Source organism: Glossina fuscipes, unplaced genomic scaffold (genome assembly GCF_014805625.2).
Source record: "Glossina fuscipes isolate IAEA_lab_2018 unplaced genomic scaffold, Yale_Gfus_2 3, whole genome shotgun sequence".
In the NCBI taxonomy this organism is placed as follows: Eukaryota; Metazoa; Arthropoda; class Insecta; order Diptera; family Glossinidae; genus Glossina; species Glossina fuscipes.
In genome coordinates this window covers 360238-384279 of record NW_023998417.1, presented here as the reverse complement: position 1 = coordinate 384279, position 24042 = coordinate 360238, and the positions used below count along the sequence as shown (strand labels likewise).

The 24042-nt window shown below is 30.3% G+C and overlaps 1 protein-coding gene and 1 non-coding gene across 10 annotated transcripts in view; one reads left to right on the top strand and one right to left on the bottom strand.

Annotated features, from left to right (window-relative positions):
- LOC119634971 (sex determination protein fruitless) overlaps positions 1-24042 on the bottom strand; it is a 441512-nt gene that overhangs the window by 260996 nt on the left and 156474 nt on the right. For 8 of the 9 annotated variants that reach the window (XM_038029444.1, XM_038029445.1, XM_038029447.1 and 5 more), the window contains one exon: positions 14564-14789. In XM_038029444.1, coding sequence (XP_037885372.1) covers positions 14564-14760 — 197 coding nt within the window. In that variant the 5' untranslated portion in view covers positions 14761-14789. Of the gene's footprint in view, positions 1-9590; positions 9657-14563; positions 14790-24042 lie in introns of those variants that run through there. The other variant, XM_038029443.1, reaches the window with a different exon arrangement.
- On the top strand, positions 783-854 carry Trnam-cau. The gene has a single exon. It is a non-coding gene; the product is annotated as a tRNA-Met (tRNA).

The following is a 24042-nucleotide window of genomic DNA, read 5'->3' as shown; positions in this document are numbered from 1 at the left end:
ATCTTCAAAATAGGGTAGAATCGAAAAGTAGACGTGAATGGTTTGGTAGAGGGCACTTTGTAGAGTTAATTTTAATGTCAATATCAATCATATTAAAATTTAGACTTTTCCGTTCCTTATAAACAGGATAATAATAATTAGGTCCACCTTAACCCCTGTCCTGTGTTTTAAATTTGTTCGCTCAAACTTAACATAGCCTATATCGCAAGTGATGTAGCATATAAAAAGGAAAGCAAATTAAAAATTTTTTACTATCGTTAAATGCCTTACACCAATTTACCTAAAAGCTATTCTCTTGTCTTCGGAATAGACTATCAAATGTTATAGTTTTTGTTATGTTGACTAAGTCTACTTGTTGTGAGAAACTACAGATGGGGACGTGCCCTTAAAATATGAAAATCTACTTAATCGAAACTTACCACAATAGATGGATATGTTGAATAACAAACTTTTTTGCACTTATTGCTATCACAAAATTCTCTTATTTTCTCGCCCTGCACAGGCTTACTATTTGTATAAATATTTACAAATCACATCACTCAACAGCGCGATGTGTTAGAAGAGGTTTCCAAAAATGGTTACATGGCTTTAGGTTACACAAAAATATGCCTTGACAAAGATCAGACAGACAGACGAGTGCTAAATTTAATTATTAGCATATAAAGATTGAGTATCCCTTGAAATTTTAAAAAACAATTACCCAAGTGTACGAGAATTTCTTTTAGCACACCTAACTTTTTAACGCAACGTATATCATGTTTATAATTCATATCGTTATCAAGAGCAGAGTGGCGCAGTGGAAGCGTGCTGGGCCCATAACCCAGAGGTCCGAGGATCGAAACCTTGTTCTGCTAGATGTTTTTTTTTTCTTTTTTTTTATTTATAAAGGTTGGTAGGTAGTATGCTAACAATATTTGACAAAGTCATTTAGTCAGCGATTGGAGATATCTTAAGAAATTCCTTATATTCCTTACGTTAAAAGCTTCATATGTATGCTTCCTCTTCTTTTTTCCTACTGCCATGAAATCGTTGCTGGGCATACAACTATTACTTTCCTGCATTCATTTGCAAAATATTGTTATTAAATAAATAAATAGCTAAACAAATTACAAACAAATAAATGAATTGAAATCGAATTTCAGTCATCTCTACTATGGTTTGCGGCACTGATGATAGTAGCAAAACATAAAAAGTAACCAGCGATAAGTAAGAATGTCTGTTTCAGTTAATTCACACTTAAGGTCTTTCGATCTCAAATATATATCACAAGCGAAGAGCATGGATTAATAATTGTCTTTCATGTAACATATGGAGATGGAGGTCTTAAAATTAGTAAAAGTCGATCAATATGCAAATGTAATTGTTTTGTAGAAATTACGGAACTGTTAGAAATCATTTAGTTTTATTCTCTGCCTTAACTTAAGAAGTGAAGGACTAACAACTGCCTTGCAATCTGCAACTAGTTCCTAATGCTGATCTTTTTTAAATAAAAATAGAGGATCTCCCAACTCGTCTCATTATATCGTATGAGGTAAATTTTATGCCCTATAAGCAATGAAATGGAAGTATGACAGTTCAATAACACAACAACGAAAAAGTTAATGCAAGGAAACTTGTTATGCAATAAGCTAACGAAGATGATGCAGGTCTTACTTTTTGGATCGATTTGTTTGCTTGGGTAAGGCACTCATCGACGAATCAATAATAATTAAACTAAAGATCTGCAGAATGTTACGACAAATATCATTCAGTGGTGCCTCCTACAGAAGTAGATATAGATGTTCGCAAGGAAGTGGTGAAAGAGATGGGGAACTGGATGCGTGCCCTCATTTATTTTACTTTGTTTCGAGTATGCCCCAGCAGCGGATATCAAGATTAAATATTTTTCGAATAAAATTTGTTCCAATTTACTGATTTTCTCTTTACATTTTTTTCTCCTTATGATTTTCTCCTTAAATGAAGCTTAAGATGTGATCATTTCTAACGGAATACTATCAAGTTGCAATTAATGTCGTATGCACCAGTTGTGGATTTAAACATGTGTAAAATCTATTGACAAATTCATCAACTATTAGATTACGATACAATAATAGCATGATTGGTTACTTATTTCACACCTGGTTTAATGACAAATTGATTTGCAATTTATTGTTAATTATACCACATGACTGTGCACGCACATACATCTTATGGATTTTCATACACTTCATCGCACTGAAATATTTAACTAAAGCTTTATCATTATTGTTGTCAATACAAGCACAAGTAGATGTCATTTCAGTTGTCGGACTCTTGTGCGTGTGTGTGTTTGTGTGTGTTTTTATGTGTTTGTATGTTTTGTCCATTACTGATTATATACACACATATATGTATGTAGGTATATATATATATATATATATATGTATATGTATAGATGTGTGTGAGCGTGGCGTTTTCCTATAAACGAGTGTGGTCTGTTAAACATTGCATGGTTAATGAGTTTATTTAATATTAATATATATGTAAGCCACAAACTTGTCACCCTGTTGCGTACATAGGCAGTTGCATGTGTAATTGTAAATATATCACTGAATAAGCATTGGCAGCATGTGTTTTTGATACGTTTATTAAGTGCATTTAATAAAGTCTTTAAATAAATGGTTATTTAACCCTTTCAAGGGTCATCGACGATCAAATGTATATAATATTTGTAATTAATGTAAAAGAGGATTTCAAAAATAGAGTAAAACTTTTTTCCATAAGGGCTCTTATCGAATATCGAATCTCTTAGATCCGAATAATGTGCTGCTACGCTTAATACTACAGAATACAGATGAGGAAATGAAATGTGATTGGTTTCAGAATAAGGTAATATTGGAGGCAAACGGACTTTTTTTTCAATCTTAAGCAAAACGATTTCAAGCTTAAAGTACTTTATGTAAATTTTAAGTGTGAAAAAATTTCACTTTTTTATGTTATATTATGTTCTAAACTGTTCGCGGACGGACTTCGTTTTTTTATTCAATATCAAATTTCACTCAGTCAACACCAGTCAACGACTTATGAAAGCTTCTAAAACTTTGAACAAAACATCTGCCCTTTAATAAAAAATGAACAGTAACTAATGATGTAATCGCATCGCAGAGCATTGATTTGAAAAAAAATTCATTTTGACAGTTTATTATACGCAAGATGATTATTAGCTTTCCTTTGAATCAAAAGCAGTTGAAAGTATTGTCTGCATAGGATCATCATATAATGACTAGATAGACTGCAAAGAAGGAAATACACAAGAGTTGAAAAATGGTTCAAGTCGCTTTCGATCTGCTAAGAACTTAAATATACAGATTCCACTTGGAGGTGATATCATATTAATAGCTTCTATCTGTCTGTCTTTAAGGCAATGAACTTCATCCCCTTTTCGAAACGAGTTATTATTAGCGATGAAAAATGTGTGGTAAGCAAGATATCATTACCTGCCAGAATTACGAAAGCATTGTTTTTCTTGAGTTGTTCCTTAAAAAACCAGATGAACAGAACCGCTTTTGCAACAAGTTTGGTGGGGCAAAAAGGGTGTGGCCTGTTAAAGTACGCTACTAACGACAATTAATCAACTTGAAAAGTTCGTTATTCGAATAGTGTCAGTCAACACAATAACTGTTTATATGTACAATTCGTCCGTCCATCCATCCATGCTGCAAAACTAGCTTATGCGCTCTAGTTAGAAGCGCCCAACTGGGAAATGCTAGTCCGTAAGGCTTACTCAACCGATTCGAATCTTTCCGATTTCCGCTTGTTTGCATCGATGAAAAAAGCCGCGCCCCTTTTTGCACAAACATGCGAAAAGAACGGTCCGACTTAGTAACAAAAGCAGATGATTTTTAAAGACATCACATCCATGGATTGTTAGAAGGCCGGGAAAAGTGCAAAGTTAATGACTGACAATATTTCTATTGAAATATATATATATATATATATATATATATATATGTATATATATATATATATATATATATATATGTATATATATATATATACAGTTATTTTTTTTAATTTCATATAATAAACGCGTATTTTCTCCGATTTCATATTCAACATACCTATGCAGACTAAAACTTCGAAAGCGTTATAAAATTTATGGGATTAGAAAATAACCGTTCGTTTACATTTAACTTCCAGTTAGTTTAGTAATAATGATAATAAGAAAAAAATATGAAATTCCATTTGCATAATATTTTTGCTTATGTACTGCATTGTCAATTGACAAGTCGTATACAATATTCGATGCAAAACTATTATATGGACCATAAAGTATATAACATAGCATGCAATACATCATCAATAACTAAACATTTACTGACATATGGGCATATGGAAATGTGTGAACCTTTCGGTTAACCGTAACCAAATATACAAAATACCGCACTACTATACCATTGACCATATAACGTTAGCATTGTTCGCCTTAATCCATTCTGATTGTGAAATGTTGTTGTGAAACGTTGTGAATGTTGTTGAACGAACAAATGCAATATAAATGTATTTACAAAATCAAATAATAATTACACATGTTTACAATAAGTCTTACATTGATAGTATTGATCGTCTAGATTGTTTTGGCATTAACTGTAATTAATTGTGATTTGTATACAACAAATACGTATACTAGTAGTCAAGCGTTAAAACTCTCACATATATATTATATATAACATAACGATATCCATAAATACATAAATCAAGATTTTAAGTACAACAATTTAAATGCATTTGTTATTCGTTATCCATATAACATATTTGTTCACATAATCTTTTAATGTGAATAAAACACACACATAAACACACATACACACACACACATGCACGACAAAACTTTAAATGAGAAATATTTCCGTTTACTGCGTGGTTTATAAATTTCCTTTCCTTTTCTTTCCTTTCCTAGATTTTCGAATCATTTTCATTAAATTTCTTTTTGCCTGCATTGTTCAAATAACATGCCAATTACCTTGATTTCCTGGCGTGACAAGTACTGTAAACTTTCGGGCTAGAGGTGCCATTTAATGAAAAACAAAAGCAAAAACTTATATATTTGTACATTTAGTCGTCCGTTTTGTTGACCATGTTGGAATTTTTTTTTTTTTTTTTTTTTTTTTTACACTAACATCAATAGCAGGTGTATGAAAGAATGCTTTTGTTTTAAATCATTTTCGCTTAAAGCAACGCATAAGAATAATAAGAAGATTTAATTGTATCGCTTGCCTAAGTGCTAATCAACTCTTGTAAATCTGACATTTATATACATACATATATATATATATATATATATATATATATATATATAGATGTTTGCACGATTAGTTTAGCATTTATTTTGCTTGTACATAAGCGTGAAATAAATTACACAAATCCACCCGCTAACCATAGCAATTGAATTACGTGTGTTTTTTTTTTGGTATTGAGTCTAAAAGAAAATCGCCTTAAGGAAAAGAAATTTTTTTCATAATAATTTCGTACCGGTACACAATCGCACTTCCGTCTTAATGAAGTTTTATATATGAAGAAAAATTTCCATTTATAAAATTTATATTCGTGTTTGCGGGAAGCTATAATAAAACATTTTTCATTTTTATGTAAAAGAAAATGCACCAAAAAGAAAGAACGAATAAAGAATTATTCCAATTAACATATAATCTGATTTAGTTTAGCGTGATCTGCTTTTCTTTTCGTGTTTATTTCATTTTAAATTTTTCATCTACAAATTACTATAAACTGAACTGTTAGGTAAACCACCACTATGTATTATATTCGAAAAATATTTACTTGCATGAAAAAGTGTGAAAAACAAAACAAAAATACTTTTCTTTTCTTTTTTTTTTTTTTGTTGTTAGTAAAATTTTGTTAGTCTTTTATAGATGACAAATCTCGTGGCATATAAAATTCATGGCTTTACCTTTGTTGTATTCGGTTTTAAGCTGTTTATTCAAATACGAGAAAAATGGAGATGTATTCAGAGTTGGTCGTGAACTACAAGCATATCAGTCAATCATCAGGTATAAGGTATTTGTGCTTCTAACTCTCGAATGGATTTGTATAAGCTTTATTGTAGGTTACCAGTTGCCGCGAACAATATTATAAACTTTTCAAAGCATTATATATATAATAATACAATATTATAAACTTTTTATAATAGCGTTTTATAGCGAATTTTAAACAAGCATAATTTTAGTGTTCGAAGTAATTTCAGCTTTCTGCCGTCTGCACACTTCACGTGTAACTCTGTCCCGTTTGCGATTGCAAAGGTAACTCTTGCCGGATATGACACGAAAAAGCACAAAGCATTGCCTTAATACGCAACGCAACGCGTAGCTAGAACAATAAATGGTCAAACAGAATGCACGTTTCACCTTGTCCACACACTCATTACTGGAACGAAATTGACGAAAACACGCACAATGTGGACTTATCGGCAATATTGCCAAACTATAATGTGCTGTAAATGAATTATCGAACTGAGAGGGTCATGTATTAGAATTTCTTGGGCAGGGTGTCTCAAAGCTGAAAGCAAAGATTGGAAATTTTCGCCATTTGTATGGTAAACTGCAAGAAGACTAATTAAAAAATTTTTGGAACGTGGATCAGTTAGTAATCTTAACCACTCTGGCAGCCATGGAAAAAAGAAACTTCTAGCAGTTCGTTAGAGTGCTGCTGATAGTCCAAGGTCATCAATCCTGTAGCGTAATCAAGGCCAGGTCATATCGAGTAGCAGCCTGCACTACATTCTTAGGAAAGCTTTACCTCTGCTACCCTACAAAACTTAATTAACTCAAGGTCGGAAGTCCTATGACTCATGAGGTGGTTGATCGCTATATCGAAATGGAATTTCAAAACACGCAGAAAAATGAAAAATCCCAGTAAAATTTCAAAAATATATACCAAGCAAAGCCTTGGAAGCCTTTTACCCCATATGCTAGTCCGTGCAAAAATTTAATTTACGTGAATTCTGAGGCAAACTTTTAACGTAATTCGATTTTTTTTTTTTTTTTTCAATAATTACATCTCCGGAATAATTAAACTAAACTATAATTGATTACGAAGTCTTTTCGAGAATTCCCATAAGCAGCAGTTGTCACAAAAAAAAAAAAAAAAAAAAAACTAACTTCGATAAGTAAAACTTGATGACATTTTTCGAATTCCGCACTTAGCTGACAACATCATTGACATTCTTTGTGACAAAAATATTCTTCACCAAAGCTACGCGCATTAAAAGGAGCCCATACTTAACATTCTCATTAACTTTGCTTGCTCGCAATTTATCCATCGCACTATTAATGCATTGCTCTCCTTTATGCTGGCAAATCAGATATTTATTAGCCACTCGAGATTTTCAAGTGCTTTACTCAAAAATGTTTATCTTTTATGAAAGTAACTTATAACGCCATCAAGCACGCTTGTAAACGTCAAGTGAGCTCTTGATTTGAAGCTATTTATTTTCTATTGAACTAGCTTGAGTTATAGATGGAATGGAAATATCTATTATGTATGTAATTAAGCGAAACATCTCCACAATGCTTTTTAACGTAAAATCGCGGAAATGTTTTCAAAACTACTTAAATACCAAACGATTCAATATATATGTATGAATTTAGTAATTTTAAGGTGGAAAGTAAATACAACAGAAAAATTTAACAATTTTTTTACATTCATTCATTCTGGAAAACACCCTTAACTCATTGAAGTAAATGACGTCTACCGATGTCCATTGCGTGTGCTTGTAGATGCACGTGTAGACAGACGTCTGTGGTAGCTGTTCTATATTCTTACCATCATAGCACAAACTAAAAAAAAAAAAAAAAAATTATAATAATAATAATAAGAGTGTTTTTGCAAGCACTCACTGATTTTAAAGTGAGCCTCAACGTGTTAATGGATTTGGCGAAATTCATTTCCTTGCCTTTTATTGTTGTTTAAGAAATTGAAAAAATTAGACTTTTATACATGTATCCTCAAATAAAATTCCAACCATAAGAAAAATGAAAACCTGAAACAACAAAAAATCGACAGAAGGATGTATCTTTACAGTCTATAGTCTTTTATACCTGTATACACCTATTTACCTATGTATGTCTATAGCCTTTTACCAGCCGATTACGGTTAGCAAAGGATTAGCAAATAGCTTTAACGAACTGTCGACAGTTCAAGGGTTGGATGTCAAAGCGACAAGGTTAAGTCAATAAAGTATTCTTAGTGAAAAGACGGAATACATCGCCTTTGGTACCAGACCTGTTCAGGGTGAGAATTGAAACGAACTGAAAACCCAAAAAACTTGTAATTTTAATAGGAAAATTTTTCTAAGCTGGAATTTAAGCAGGGTTCACTGTTCTATTTATTATAGTCAAAGTGTAAGAGTACATCGCGTTTGTTACTACGTATATAGAGTACTGATATGCACACAAATCTGCTGCTGCAACATCATTTAGAAGTACCCGTGGGTCTGTACGTGATATTTAGCTGAAGGTTACACGAGATAAGCCCCGTTCATGAATGCGCGGTCTTACTAATAGAAACTTACAACTCACAAAAGTCATTAAGTTAAAGTTTGAACAGACTGACTCTTATATTATCATCAGCGGAAAACAGTCATAATTAAATAAATAATTCACTCTACGCATTATATCTATATATATAACAAGAGATAGTTACTATGGCTACAGATTAGTTTTGGGAGGACCGTTTAGCTAAAAATAAATCTAAAGTAAGCCTATATTCTTAGGAAAATATTTGACAGAGCGTCTATCAGAGACTCGTCTGTTTCTTGTGTATCCTCAAGAATTAATTTATCTCTTAAGAGCCCTTGTTGTCCACTTAAGCTTTTGTTTAAAATTCATTGCATAAAATCTCTGTATTCACAGACAAACGGAAAATTTTGAATAACATGGCGAAGATGATTAGTCGCACAACAGACGAAGCCTATAATAGTATTCCAGCAAAGCAAGATGTAAATTTCTTCCCAAAACGTTACCCTTCAAACACTTTCAAAACTCCTTCTGGTTCTGGTTTGCATAAAAATAGCCCTAATTCCAGCAGAAGCTTCCCATCAATCCCTCATTGGTTCAACTTCTGTGATAAGTAAAAGCAATTTTCGCAATAATAACACAGGTGCTGTGCTACGGTCTCTATACTATAGAGACTTAACTGGCAGATATATTCACAGAAAGCGGTACATGTGAATTTTCAGTAATAACAATTAATATCACTCGCAGAAAGTCGGAGAAATTTATATAAGCTACATATGCGTGGAGGCTTTCCTAATTTTGCATTTTTCTGAATTCGCGCTAACGGTTCAATATGGATATCGCATCAATATTGTAAAAAAAATATATATTTCTATAATTATTTATAATTTTCTTACAAAACTACAATAATGCTTACACTTATATTAGATATTAGGCTCATCTACTATGCACAGAAAATATTGAAGGGCAGCCATACTTAAGAATAATGTTTAATTGTTTTTAAGAGCACTTTTAGAATTTCGCCACGTAATCGGGGTTATTGTAAGGGTAGGAAGGCCATAATAAAGTAACATTTTTCATTAATTAAATTTGATAACTTACCCATATCGTTATTGTTTGTATGACGGCTGATCATGTTGTTGATTGATGTCTTTTGATTGTGGTGTATAGGGCAGTTATTTTTAATATTTACTTTTTGTTTTTTTTTTTTTTTTTTGAATTTCTTTTTCTCTTTTACTTAATATATATAGATATATATATATATAATGAATTAAAAAACATTTACTTTGGAAAAATCTTAGGTATGAGTTTAAGTAAAAAAGATGTTTTTCAAAGAAGTTATTGCTTACGTATTGTAGTTTCAGAAAATTTTGATTGGTTATTATCTCTACTACTCGATATATATATATATATATATAATTAGGAATCATTTTTATTTTATTTTATATAAAAATGATTAAAATAATTTTTGACTTGAATTGATGTGTTTGTAGGATTTATTTATATTGATTTCTATATGTTACAAATATGATTACTAATTATATATATGTATATATAATATAATATAAATATGGTTAACTATATGCTCTACGGAATCTATGATTTTCATTACATCAATTGTTTCATATTAATTCGAAAAGAGGTTTTGTAGAACAATTTAAATTACTATGGAATACATTTTTTAGTTTACATCATTCATTCACCGACAACGCTTAAGTTTGTTAAGAAAAAACGGATGGATGTGTGATAATTTGCTTTACTTTGCTTATTTCCAATTAATTATATCGGAACACCATATACAACGTAAGGTTATTGTTGTTTGATTTATTTTTCTTTGTTTATTCTTTTTATTTGTTCATTAATTTTTTTTTTTTTTGTTTATTTTTATTTATTTTTTATTTATTCTTGTTGAATTCGTCTTTTGTACTCTCGGTCTAAAAGTGCATTTTACAAGGTTGATTACTTTGATTTACGGTTAGGGAGGGAGTTAATATATTTTAAAAGGTTTTTAAATTGAACACAATTTCATAACTTTTCGAGAAAGATTTCGGGATTTGAACTTATTGATAAAAAAATTCGGGACTTATTTACTAAAAAATCACTACATAATCACACTATTGACGTTTATGATTAATAAATCTTAATTAAAATGCTAAGATTTAATTAATTAATTAATTTTTTTTGAATTAATTATTATGAATAGTGATTTTTTTTTTGTTTTTTTACTTTTTATGTATTCATTAGTAATTTTAGTATTGCTCCACTACCAATTCATATATTATTTTATTCATGGACAAATCTTATATATTCTCTCAACTATACTTAATTATTATTTAGAAAAATAGAAAAAAAAGTTGAAAGACTAAAAATATTAATATTTTTATAGTAGGATAAGCCAAAAATATTTAATGTTATCACTATCGTTTTTGCTACTACTACTGCTATTATTACTGCTTTTGCTACTATTACTGCTATTATTCTGCTTATGCTATTTAAAGTGCTATTATTACTGGTCTTGCTGCTATTACTGTTGCTATTGTTAATAATAATAAAATTTTTTGTTTTGTGTTTTTCTTCATATTAGATTTGATCATATAAATGTTATATATTTTTTTTTTTTTTTTCGTTTTTAAATATTATTTTACATCATATTTATTATTTAGTTAGAATATAGGCTTTTTTTGGTTTTTAACTGCAATTTACATTATTATGTACAATTGTTTTAAAAAAAGACCATTGATTAAAGAAAATTGATTTGAAAATTAAAATAAAAAGCCCAAAATTATAAACATTTACATATAAGCATTAAATCGGTTTGAAAAACGATGAAAAATGTACTTATCGGTGGGTGAATTACGTTATATTTGCGTTTATACAAGACGTGCATGTGCTTCGGATTAGGTGAAATTCCCACAAAAGTGGTGAAGTCGTTTATGAATCGAATCCCTCTTATGTCTTGATACTTTGCGAATAAGTTCACTTTCATTTTGAAGAAATTATTGTTCGAAAAGCTCACTTTTTAACTGCTTAAATAGCAGTGAAACTGATTTGCAAGGTCGAAAATGTCGCAGATCATCGCCTTAAGTTATTGATTGGAATAATAGATTTGCTTTCTTCAAATTATGGCCTTTACAAATTTGCTCCTTAGATTTGAGCCTGGAATTAGCGGGTAAAATTTCGCCTTAGTAATCGAAAATTTCAAGAGTTGCAGAAAGATGGATGGAAAGAGAGAGGTGATGTTATACTCAGACAAAACTAGTAGAAAGAGTATGGTCAGAAAAAATTATACGTGAGGAAGGGGAGAAGAATTGCTTTCGCTAAAGTAAGTTTCAACACTTCATTGTGTAGACTTATTGCAAAATATCAATTTTTATATATTATTCGATTGTCGATTGTTATATATTATTCGATTGTCAGCATAAATTTTAACTTTAAGGGGCAGATATCACCTCACAGACATATAGCTAAAGGGATCCAAAAATGCACGCGCCGATGAATGGTTGCTATCGGTTGGTGGTTGCTCATTAAATACGTGATATTTTTTGTGAACTGTAATTATAACAAAATCTTAGAAGACAAACAACTTTCATATCTAGAGTCAATAAGGTTCAAGACATGTGTAAGCTAATAACTATAAGAAGATTTGGCAAAGAAATCAATTTTCATGCATTGATTTTTCTGTTTTTCCACATCAATCGAATTGACTTGAGGAAATTTTGGGTAAATTTATTGAATTTGTTGAGAATGAATTCTAACATAGAGTGCACAACAAATATTTGGCATTAATTGGAGATCCGTATCGCAAATCAACAACACTTTATGGAGTTTCCAAAAAAAGCATTATTGCGAGTGAAATGGACCGAATAGAATGGTAAAAATTCAATGAATCCGAAATTTTAATGGATATAGAAGGACGTGGCAAAAGTCGACTTAGTTAACAAATTTTCTTAAATTCGGCGTTCTCTGCTTTAGAGAGGATGTATCTTTTCCCATTATTCAGTTCTTCTGAGAGAATGTATCTTTTTCAGTTAACAAATTCTTCAAAATAAGAGGGATGCATATATAAAATCAGCAAATTCACTCTCAGTCCGTTAATAACATTTATCTTATAGGTCAACGTAAGCCCTAAAGTAAATTGTTTTTTTTTTTTTTTTTTTTTTTGTAAGTTATGTTTATCGCCATTAACAGTATATGGTAGTGGTTTGCTGTGTAATGAGCATAAAAACTAAATCTTAAATATATAAAAACGAAAAAGAAAAATTATTAATAAAATTATCTTACATAAATTGTGTAATTCTTAACAACTATATATCTATCATATATGTAATATACTTGTTAGTATCATGCTGACACAACTCCATAGCTTTGTGTGATGAAAAATTCGTATGCTACTGTTTTCCCTCAAATTTGGTCATAATTTCTGTTTTTTTTTTTTTTGTTTTGTTTTGCTCTGCACTTAACTTTAACGGATTATTGTATTTATATTTATTATTAGAATATGGTTATTGATAGAGTTTTGTTATGCGATATGATTGTGTAGGTTTGTTTATACGTTATTGATATACTCTCATCTATATATATATATATATATAATTTATATTCTTATCCTTACAAGTGCAAACCTTATTTATTATTATCGATAATTGGAAAGCTCTTTCTCTCTCTGCAATAGTCTCTTCAGTTATTCGATTTTTTTTTTCTTTTTTTTTTTGCTTAAATTTGTCTTATGATATATTATTAGATTTCTTGTACATTAAGTTAAGGTTATTAAGATTTAATATAATAATTATTTAGATTGAAACGCGTATACAAGGTATTATTTATTGTTTAAATTAATTTTAAATCACTACTTATCCTTAGATAACTTATGTTATCTTTATTACGAATGTTTAGGCTTTAAGTGAAAGCACAGAACCAATTGGCGTTATGTCTTACAAGAGAAAGAAAGATAAATGAAGACATTTACATACTACTACAACCGCTACTAGTAACTACATAGACTACCACTACGTCTATCACTACTACGACACTACTACTACTTCTATTACTACTTTTTTATTTTCATATTAATAATACTGTTCATTTTAATGCTACAAGTGCTACTGCTACTGCTATTGCTACTACTAATACTATTGCTACTATTGCTAATAGTTACTCTATTTTAATTACTTATTAATAAATTAATGAATATGTGCGTCTGTGCACAATTTTTATTTAATGCCTAAATACAATAATTATTGTTGGGATTACAGTCCATGATGAAGACGTAGATGAGCAACAGAAACTGTCTTCCATAACAATAGTTTATGTTTTGAAAAGCAGTTTCGCATTTCTTTAAATTATTAAGACAATCTTTAGGCAATCCTATGCCACTTTCCTAATGTTTAAGTGCTATTATGGGCCCTTCACCTATTTTATATAACATTTATTTGTATGTAAATATTTATGATTTTAAAAACCAATCAAAATTTTTTGAAAATATATTCATGCATTTTTATATATAATATGTTTAGTTGAAAAAATTTATATATTTTGTTAAATTTTATTTTATTTATTTTTTTTATTTTTTTTAAAGTTAATACGTAAGCATTTATATTGAGAGTTACTAAAACTGATTGGTTTTCCTTCTTTTGCATTTTTTTAAATTAAATACATGCACGAATGTTGAGATTTTAATATGCAAATTTATATTAATTTTTTTTCTATTAGATACAAAATTTAAATTTGAATCAAATTTTTCTTATTAAAATTTATTTTAGTAGATAGATATTTTTGCATATATATATATAGATGTATATGTATATATATATATATATATATATATATCCCCTTTATATTCCATTTTCCGGAAAGCTTATTGTTTGTTGATTGTAGAAATTTGGTTGATTGAAGATATGCTCGCTTAATGGTTTTCTTTTATACTTTTTGCTAAATAATTTTGATGATGATTTAATTTCATTTAAATATTTATTTATTTATTTATTTATTTATTTTTTTATTCTTATTTTTTGTCATACTATATTTGATTTGGTCATCGTCTTAAAAATTGTGTTTAATATAATTGTAATTCTTACCTAGGCGGCGTTAATGGCGGTGGTAAGGGTGGTGGCGCCGGTGGCCTTTCTTCTCTATCAATATTCTGATTGTGTGTTGTCTTGTGAAAATCCAAAGCAAAATTATTTATTGGACTTTCACGTGGCCTCATAGTTGTTGGTGGACCACGAAACAATGAATAGGGATTCGAGAAGAAATCCTGCGATGTTGTCATCATTTTGTTAAATTTGTTGTTTGTTGTTTTATCTGCAAATAAAAACACAAAATAGTTACATTATCATTGTATCATACTTCGAGATGCGCTAAAAGGCGAATTATAGATATATCTACTACTGCTATAATAATTTTAATTATTCTTAAATACCCTTCAGCTAAATTACGTACATACCTCTTACGATAAGTTTCAAGAAACTAACACCGCAAACAAATAGGTAAACTTTCCCAAACATGTTGCTAATAATGAGTTTATCCTCTGCATAAACAATGTATTGTCACAGAGAAGGTTGAACCATTACGCCTTTCTTTCTCTTTTTACTTAAAATTAATTTCCAAGTCGGCAGATAGACGGACGGACAGGGAATAAATATTGATCAAGAATCTTTATAAATTGCAGGGTTTTTAAAAGAAGATTTAGATAATTATTTTTTAAAAGCTTTAAGCTCATTCATTAATCAACCAGGACTTTTTTGAATGCATTTATAAATTTGATGCAATCTTGTCTGGTAAAGATTGTAAGTATGGATTAATTCTGAAACTTGTAATATTTGATAATTTTTTGCTGCAGTTTATTTATATTTTTAGAACAATTTTCAACTATATAGATGCATAGTATGTAACCCCGCACCACCAATGGGCTGACAGACTAATTAAACAAAAGAACAAACCTTATACAGAAAAGAAATAGATTCACGCCCATAGCCCATAAGCATGCTTAGAATGATAGCATTCATGAGACCGGTGATCAATTGTTTGAAAAATTAAAGAATTTGCAGTAGACTCTCTTTGATAACATTGTTTGATTCCGATACAGAAAACAGCTTTGATTTCTGATCTCTCTGTGTTGTATATATAATCTTCCTCAATCAATCTGTAGCTAGCGTCTACATAGAAAAGAAATTTTTTCTGAAAAAAATAATAACTAAAACGAAAAAACAACTAAAGACGCCGTAGCTTGCCACGGTCCGCCATTAACTACCCTACGCCAGCCTACGCATGCTCATATAACGGATTTTCAAAATAAGGCCTTGTTTTGGAAATGGTCGAAAAAGTGGTTCGACACGAAGCAAATTCAACAACGTTCGTCCTTGGGTGGAAACGGAACAGTGTACCAAATTTCATTAAAATATCTTAAAAATTGCGGTCTGTATGTTGAGGACAAGAATGCAAGACGGACAGCCAAGATTCAAAATTGTTTCCTGAATCGATCGTTATAAAAAATGATGGGAATCTCTCCGGGATCACAAACTTAATACAACTGTGGTGTGGCAGGGTATAATATCACTTTTATTTTTTTTTTTTTTGAATTGAATTGCGATAGTTGGCTGACTAAGATGTCTTTGTCCAAAATTTTAACTTGGATCTACACAGTCATGACATAAAATGGCAAAATGTTAGCAACCGTTAAAATAAGTGCTGCCTGTCTGTCCATAATTACGGCCTCATGTATTCACCAAGCTTATGAAAACTTTAGTGAAGTATATGACAAAAATATATTGAGATCTTCGCTAGGGCGCGAGAAATATAACTTTCGTCGTTATGTTCGTTACAATTTTTTTTAAAATATATTTTATTAAACATTACCTAAAATAAGCAAACACAATAGATTTCTGAAAAAGCGTTCAAAGCTTAATGTATTATCTTTTGTTTTTCTCTCTTTGCGATGAATCAATGGTTAAGCTTCTTATTGAAAATACGTTTGAAAAATCTTTAAAAAAAACGATACGATACTATAAAATACCTATGTTTGTAAAATAGTCTTTTATTTTTATTTTCTACTGATTTGCGTTTTCTTTTATCATATTTGAAATAAGTTTATTCATACTATATGCATTAGTTTGCAAACATTAAATCTTTAGAATATATTGTTTCAAATCATATGAAAAACATAATCCCGTTAAAATCTGAATCGGAAAATTCTCTATAGCGTAAATGGTAAGTAAGCATTTGCGGATTGATGAAGCAAGCTTTAAAGAGATTCTATTGAATACGCGATATGTGTGTGTGTGTACTGTTTTTGTTATGGTATCTCAATGAAATATTTCATCAATTATTTAAAAATATTTTTGCCAGTGTATTGCATGTTCGTGTCTCTCTATTTCATAAACCATAAAATTTTCATAACATTCACTCACTCACTTTATTACCATAACTTTGATTGAAGTTTTCTCATCAACAGCGACAAAATTCTGAATAAACGAGATTTGAAAGCATATCATTGTATTGTTTAGTAAAACAACTTTTATTACAATAGCACAAGTTACGAGCGCTCTATAGCCAGCCAACGCAACGAAAACCAGCATATACTTTAATATGCTTAAAAAACAAAAAAAAAAAAAAAGTTTTTTTCTTGACAAAATGTGATAATAAATGAAAGATGGCGCACTAATACTAGCTTATATTTTTACTAAGGGGGTATTTTTTTTTATAAAATTTGATCATTTTAGAAAGCAAATCGCAAAATCCTTTGGTTTTTTTACTTTAACCCATCAGTGTTTGTTTTTGGTTTTTTTTTTTTTTTTTTTTTACTTTTAATGTACAAAAGTGTTGGCAATATGCCTATAAATTGATTAAATTAGTTACATTTTATGATAAATTTTGGAAAGCATTCATATGCGTTAAAAAGCTACATAGTACGGCAGTACCAAAATTTAAAAGAAATTTTAACTTACAGCTTCCTAGGTATACATATTTTTTAAAGTTTAAATGTATTTATGTAAAACAGAGATATATGTAATGTGGCAATGTAAACGAAGAGCAAACGACTTTTTAAGCTGAGTTTGAGGATGTCTCCTACGCCTGCAACAAAGTGCTGATCAAACAGAAGTGAGGAAAGAGATAGGCAATGTTCACAACCTAGCGTATATACGCCCGATCGATAAATGGTATTCCTCATATACCCACTGTGCAAGTCTTATTGCTGCGACCAAGTGTAATCAAACCACGCCAACCTCCCGGTGCACGAGGAGTAAACGAAATACTTGGGCCAGTTAGTGCCAAGGTTCTAGTGCGTCGTACATTAGACGAGAATACGTTACTGTCACACAGAGCACTTCTTCCTAGTATGGCTTAGTTAAATTGTGAACATTTCCGAGGATTAACTCTGGAGTAGCACATAAACTCTTAATACCTATTTAAGGTATATTATGTTTTTTACTTTATGGCCAAATATTGGTGTGCAAGGATCGAATTTTTGGAAAAATAAAAAAAAGTCATAGTGATATTGATAGCATACCAGCCATATAAACAATATAAAAAGTGCCAGATAGTAATCTTCTAATTAAATAATTTAAAGTTTTCATAATGCGAAAATTGAAAGAACAAACTTACAGCTTAATACATAAACATCTATTCTGAAAACAACAAGATTTATTAAAAAAGATGTACAATATCTTATGCCGTTTGGTTTCCATTTCAAATTGAAGAGAAATAAGAAAATTATATTCGACTGGGGCTAAAATCTTGTACAACCCTCCCCATTATAGTTTTATAGCGTTGAATAAAACTGGTAATGCAAGTCATTATTACTAGATTAGTATTAAGGAGTTGCACAAGTTTTAGGAGCATCACTAACAGGCGTCATTTAGAATAAAATAATAACAGAAAAAGAGAAAAGTTGACGATGTCGTCCCGTTTATGTTATAAGAGGAAAACTTTATTGAATTTAAGTTCCTGTTGGCGTGACAGCTTTTTGTGTTTTTAAACACAAGTAGTAGTGTCGTCCATTAAGTAAATTTAAAGATTTTAATCTTTCTATTTATTTATTTATTTACTTGCGACAAGAGACGATCATTACTTAAAAGCAGAGCAAAGTAAACAATTTCTTAACATATTTTTCGGCTTAAAGCACTGATACGTGAACTTAAGTGTAAACACTGAACTATTTAAACCCAATTGAAGTCCAAGTGCTTAAGTGAAATATATAGCTACTTCGTCTTGTTATGGTCTACCGGACTATAGAATCAAATCGACGAGTAGTGACTTGGCAGTCTTGAGACTTATCCTCCGGGCGAAGCGCGCCGTAGCCCAATCTATCTTTTAACCTTTATGAGTATTGAGTAAAAACCCACAAATTTTTTGTTAGAGAAATAGATATGCGTTCAGTTTGCCCTTTTAATGTGGACGTGCCTTTTAAACGATTTAACCCATTTACAATAGCATAGAAGAATTTCCACTGTATATGCGAAATTTGAAGCCGATAAGATGAAGATCTTTGCGAAAAAGAGCAGGTCCAAGTTACATACCCACAAAGACACACAAGCGGGTAGACGTGGCTAAATCGATTCAAAATTTGGCGCCGATCAAGAGCCTATGCATTTTAGAGGTACTTTGAAGTGTTTTCCGGGTTGTTGCAATCATTATCATATAATGACTATAATCCCATACTTTTATCATGAATATAGCATATAACTTTTATTTGATCACCCTTTAGAAGAGCCTTTGATCTACAGAGTCCGAATCAAAATATACGAAGGCTGACAAAATGAATAATTGAAAGAAGGTATAGTTATTAAGTAATGAGAATCTTTAAGAAAAAAAAATTATTTTTTTTTTCATTGAATGTTTAAATCCATAAAATTATGTTAAGAATAACTCAAGTCCTATCTAAAGATAAAAATATCAATCATTTCCTTATTAAATTTTATTTATAAATGTTGCCATTTTAGCAATCGTTTAATTTGTAGAAGAAAGCACTAAAAGAATACATTGAAAAAGGAGAAAAAACTTTGCTTATGCGTGTGCGTGTGTTTGTGTGTGTTTTTGTGTGAATTTTTTTAACAAAAATCAAAAAGTAAATCTGTTTCCATTTGATAGTCTTCTTATTTGCGCGTTAAGAAAAAAAAAGAAAAAAAAATTAGGCGAGAAAAACTGTAAATAGTGTTAAGAGTTCAAATGAAAAAACCTAAAGAATTGTAAACTAAAGAAGAACAGAGACAAAGAAACTAAAAAAGAAAACTTAGATGAAAATGAGAAGAAAAAAAAATTTCTTGTACTTTAATTGGGAGAACGTTCAAAAAATGTATTAAATTAATTAAAACATTTAAGTATTTCGAAGAAACGACTAAAAGAAATCAGATAAAAAGGAAAACAAAAGGAACGAAGAAAAGCAAAACGAAAGAAATGATTGCAAAATATATATATAAATAAACAGCAACGAAGTAATAATTTAAGTTGAAATAACTTGTTTGTAATTTACTGGCCGCTTATAAATAGGACAAAATGTATAAAGAAAGAAGAAGTAAATAAAAAAAAAAAAACAAAATAGAAGAACAAGAATAGTTTTTAAGCTGCACATTTTAAAGCAAATGGAGGTAATTTCTAAAACATCCGAAAGAAGTTACAATCCTACTGTAAAGCATATGCATGTAAATGAGGAAGAAATGCAAAAAAAAAAAAAAAAAAGATGAAAAATGTCTGAGGGAAATCGATAAATTGCTTTAAAACTCTTAAGACTCTTAAGTAAGATATTCATGGGAAATGTAACATTATTTTGTTTTCAAGTAATTTGACTTTAAATGCAATCGCTATACGTTGTTATTACTGTGCAAGAAACCTTTGTCTTACCAGTCTAGACATTTACGAAATATGTCTCGATCGTTACATTCAAATTTGGCTAAGGGTATGCAAAGATGTAAATCCGATACAGACGGATACTTTGAGGATCATGAGGAGGACATATGAGATCTTACTTTCCCCGGTTTTCGTATAAAGTCATATAGGATTATCTTTAAGCTTACCCCGAACTCATGCCACTAAGGTTTAGAGACAAAATTTATTAGCGACTAGCACGCGATATTAAACCTTATGCAAAAAAAATTCATGTATAGATTTTCGTTCTCGTAACTCAACCGAAAGCTTATCCTAAGTATTAACATCAATTACAAGTACACTCGTGGAATATCGATTTTTGGATTTTTTATTGCGAAGAAAAATCCTCAAATGCCCAGAGAGACTCTTTAGGTTACATTAGAAATGTTCAGTGAAAAAACACATGTACTTACACAAAGGGCGACTTCATTGCTAATGCTTCAGGTGTTAATGCTTTGGTATCTTGATTTTTGCAACTGCATGGAAGTAAGGAGCATGAGAAGAAAGAAATCCGAAAAAAAGAGATTCGGTTGCATACTTCGGCAGTGACATGTGCATCCGCCTTTACAACCTACGACGCTTCTCCTCAAGTGACATTTTAAAATGGTCCTAAAAATAGCTAAGTCCGTAGTCAACATTTGGACAGATCTCTGAAGACATACGGACATGAGTGTTACATAAAAGTGGCATTTAAATAGCTATTACAATACTTGAACTAATTAGAACTAATTTCTTAATTAAGTCAAGTCTATTTAGATATAAAAAAACCTCTGTTTTTTTTTACAAACACTATAAACACTATTGGATAGTAAACTTACATAACACAATATACGAAAAAAAAAAAACAAAGAAAAAAAGTCTGTTAATAATTATCATTTTTCATACCCTGCACCACTTGTGGCACGCACTGCTTATGTAAACGTATGCTATACGCAGAAGGGCTTTTATTAAGCTTGTCTGAACATGTCTGTCCGTCTATACGTCTTATATTCTTGTGTTCAGATGTTTTAATGAAATTTGTTATAGTAACGTGTTTGGCCCAAGGACGAATGCTATAGTTCAGATTGGACCACTACTGTTACCCATACAAAGCCTTATTATGAAAAGCAGTTTTGTGAAGAAGTATTGAATGGAGTTACCTTACTTTCAAAAAATAAACAATTCATACATTCATATATATAGACGAACAATTGAAGTTTGCATTAGTTACATAAATGGCAGACATTTCCGATTTTCCGACAATATGACAACATACATATTACTCTTTTTTCTCTTTTTCTGTTTTTTTTTTTTTTTTAGTTTCAATAAATTAACATTATTAATAAAATTGTGCTTTGATATATTGGAAAAGTTGCACATACATATATGCATATACATGTTTTTTTTTTATTTTACTTGAAATTGTGTTTAGTATTAATAAAATTCATTTCTTCAAACTTTTAATGTTTTTTTTTTTTTTTTTTATTTTTTTTTTTAATATAAAATTATACTACCGACCATGCACATTACATTTTTATGTGCGTGTAGTGGAAAAAATCTCTAATTATTTTACAAGCTTTTTTCTACTAAAAAAAAGAAAAAAAAAAGAAAAAAAATCGTTCTAACCTCATTACATACTAAAATGTCATTAAGCATAGAAAATAATAATAATGAGTAGTGGTCTGGCGTATAAAAGAAATATAAAAAAGAAAAAATAAAGAGTTTTTCTATTAGTTTCTCGGTTGTTAACTGACTGAGGGAGTGAATAAAAAATTGCTGCTATGTTGACTGGTTAGATTTGATGTCTAACCAAGCGCATTTAGTTTATATGTAATAAGTGCATATTAAGCCCGGCAAGTATTATTAATAAGAAAAAACAAATAAAAAAAAAAATACACATACATACATGTGGTAAATGGGGAGAAATAATTTGAAGGGGATATGCATAACAAAAGCATAAAGATTAGGTTGTTACTATAGGCCTTACATATAATACTTTATAAAATTCTAAATAATTAAAAAAAAAAAGAACAAAAAAAAAAACAAAACCAAAAACACTTTACTCATACAATCGCACAACACCGTAAGCGCACCGCAAGGGAGGAAGGTCATTGTAATTGCATTGTGGTTACATTTTCATAAAATATTGTTGACAACAACATGTGCTTTTTCCAATTGTTGTTTAAAAGCAAAAGAAAAAAAAAAAAAAAAACAGAAACACTCACTCACATCCAATAAAATTATTTTCAATTGCGTAAAAACTCCAACACTATTAAGTACCCAAGCACATATATTATTTATAACCATACGTAAGGATTAAAAGAGGTTGTAAAAATTTAATTATGTTATTTTTCTTCAAGTTCTTCGGAGATAAAATTCAATACTTTTAATGACTATGTATTGTAAGCTCTTATTGGCATACCTTCACCAACATTTTACATGGGGCTGTGAAAGCAGCTTTTTGTCGTTTGAGTTTTAAATGGAAGCTAACGCAAGTAATGGTATGCAATTTCTCACAAAAACACTTGTACTTGTAGTTAAGTTCATTTCCTTTTCTTTTTTTTTTTTTAAGCGATGGGGAAGCATGAATTTGGAGAGAAATCCTGATAGCATATTTATTCTATTTATTGTGGCAGTCTTCCTTAAACGCTTTTAGTAAATAAGGGATTTTAAGAACACTGCATATTTGCAAAATTTCATTGTATTAAGGGCGTAAAAAAAGTTGAGTCAGTTTTCAATAAAGTTTGCATTTCATAGTGCGCGAGGACAACTCTGTTATCTATTTAAGTTCGTTCTTTGTCGTTCAGGCATTTGTCTAAACAATAAATTTAAACCAAGAAAAAAAAAAAAACGGAAAACCATTGTAATGAATGGTGGGGGCCATTAAATACTCTACACCATTCCACAGTTATTCACATAACGATTATTTATCTGCGTTCTTACACGTCTATCCCAAGTCCTTCTGCGTCCACAAACCACACAAACTTAACATAGCCTTGATGCAGGATATAATAAAGAAGAAAATTATATTTGACGCTGAACGAATTTTTTATGCACGCGTAGCAAAAGACTAATTAGAAAACAATAAAAGTGGGCGTGGCTGGTTATTTCGATCTTTGAAGAATATACGCGGAAATATAGATCGTGTATCTATTGCAGTTTTTAAGCAACAACGTGTGTGTCCTTTTCCCGGCTCAGCTCATTTGCAACAATGACCTGAAGACCTGAAGACGAAAGCTTGACTTTTGCGACGTGGAGAATGTTTACAACCGAAATTTTCCAAATGGACGGAAGGACATTCATAAGTAAATTTAGAATTTAATGATATAATCTACGGAATACACTACTAGGCTCCCGGTTCTAGGTAAAAAAACGTTGCGCCAATAAGTGAAAAGATAAACTAGCTAATGGAAAACTTTATATCGAGTGAGGAACATATGTTGATAGAGAAAACATATACCTTATGGAGTCTTCTAAGCTTAGTTCCGACAGATGGATCTACAAAATCGATTTCTACAATTATATGCAAAACTGAATACAAAAAAATTTCCGCTCCAATGGATTTATTCTGGCGTTTGGTTTGCTCTCACATTTGTTTGTTCTTTCAAACTTAAATTTTAAAAAATGAAATGAAATTGAAACCAAATTTAGTGAATATCATATTAAAGCATCATCATCATCATCATCATCATCATCATCATCATCATCATCATCA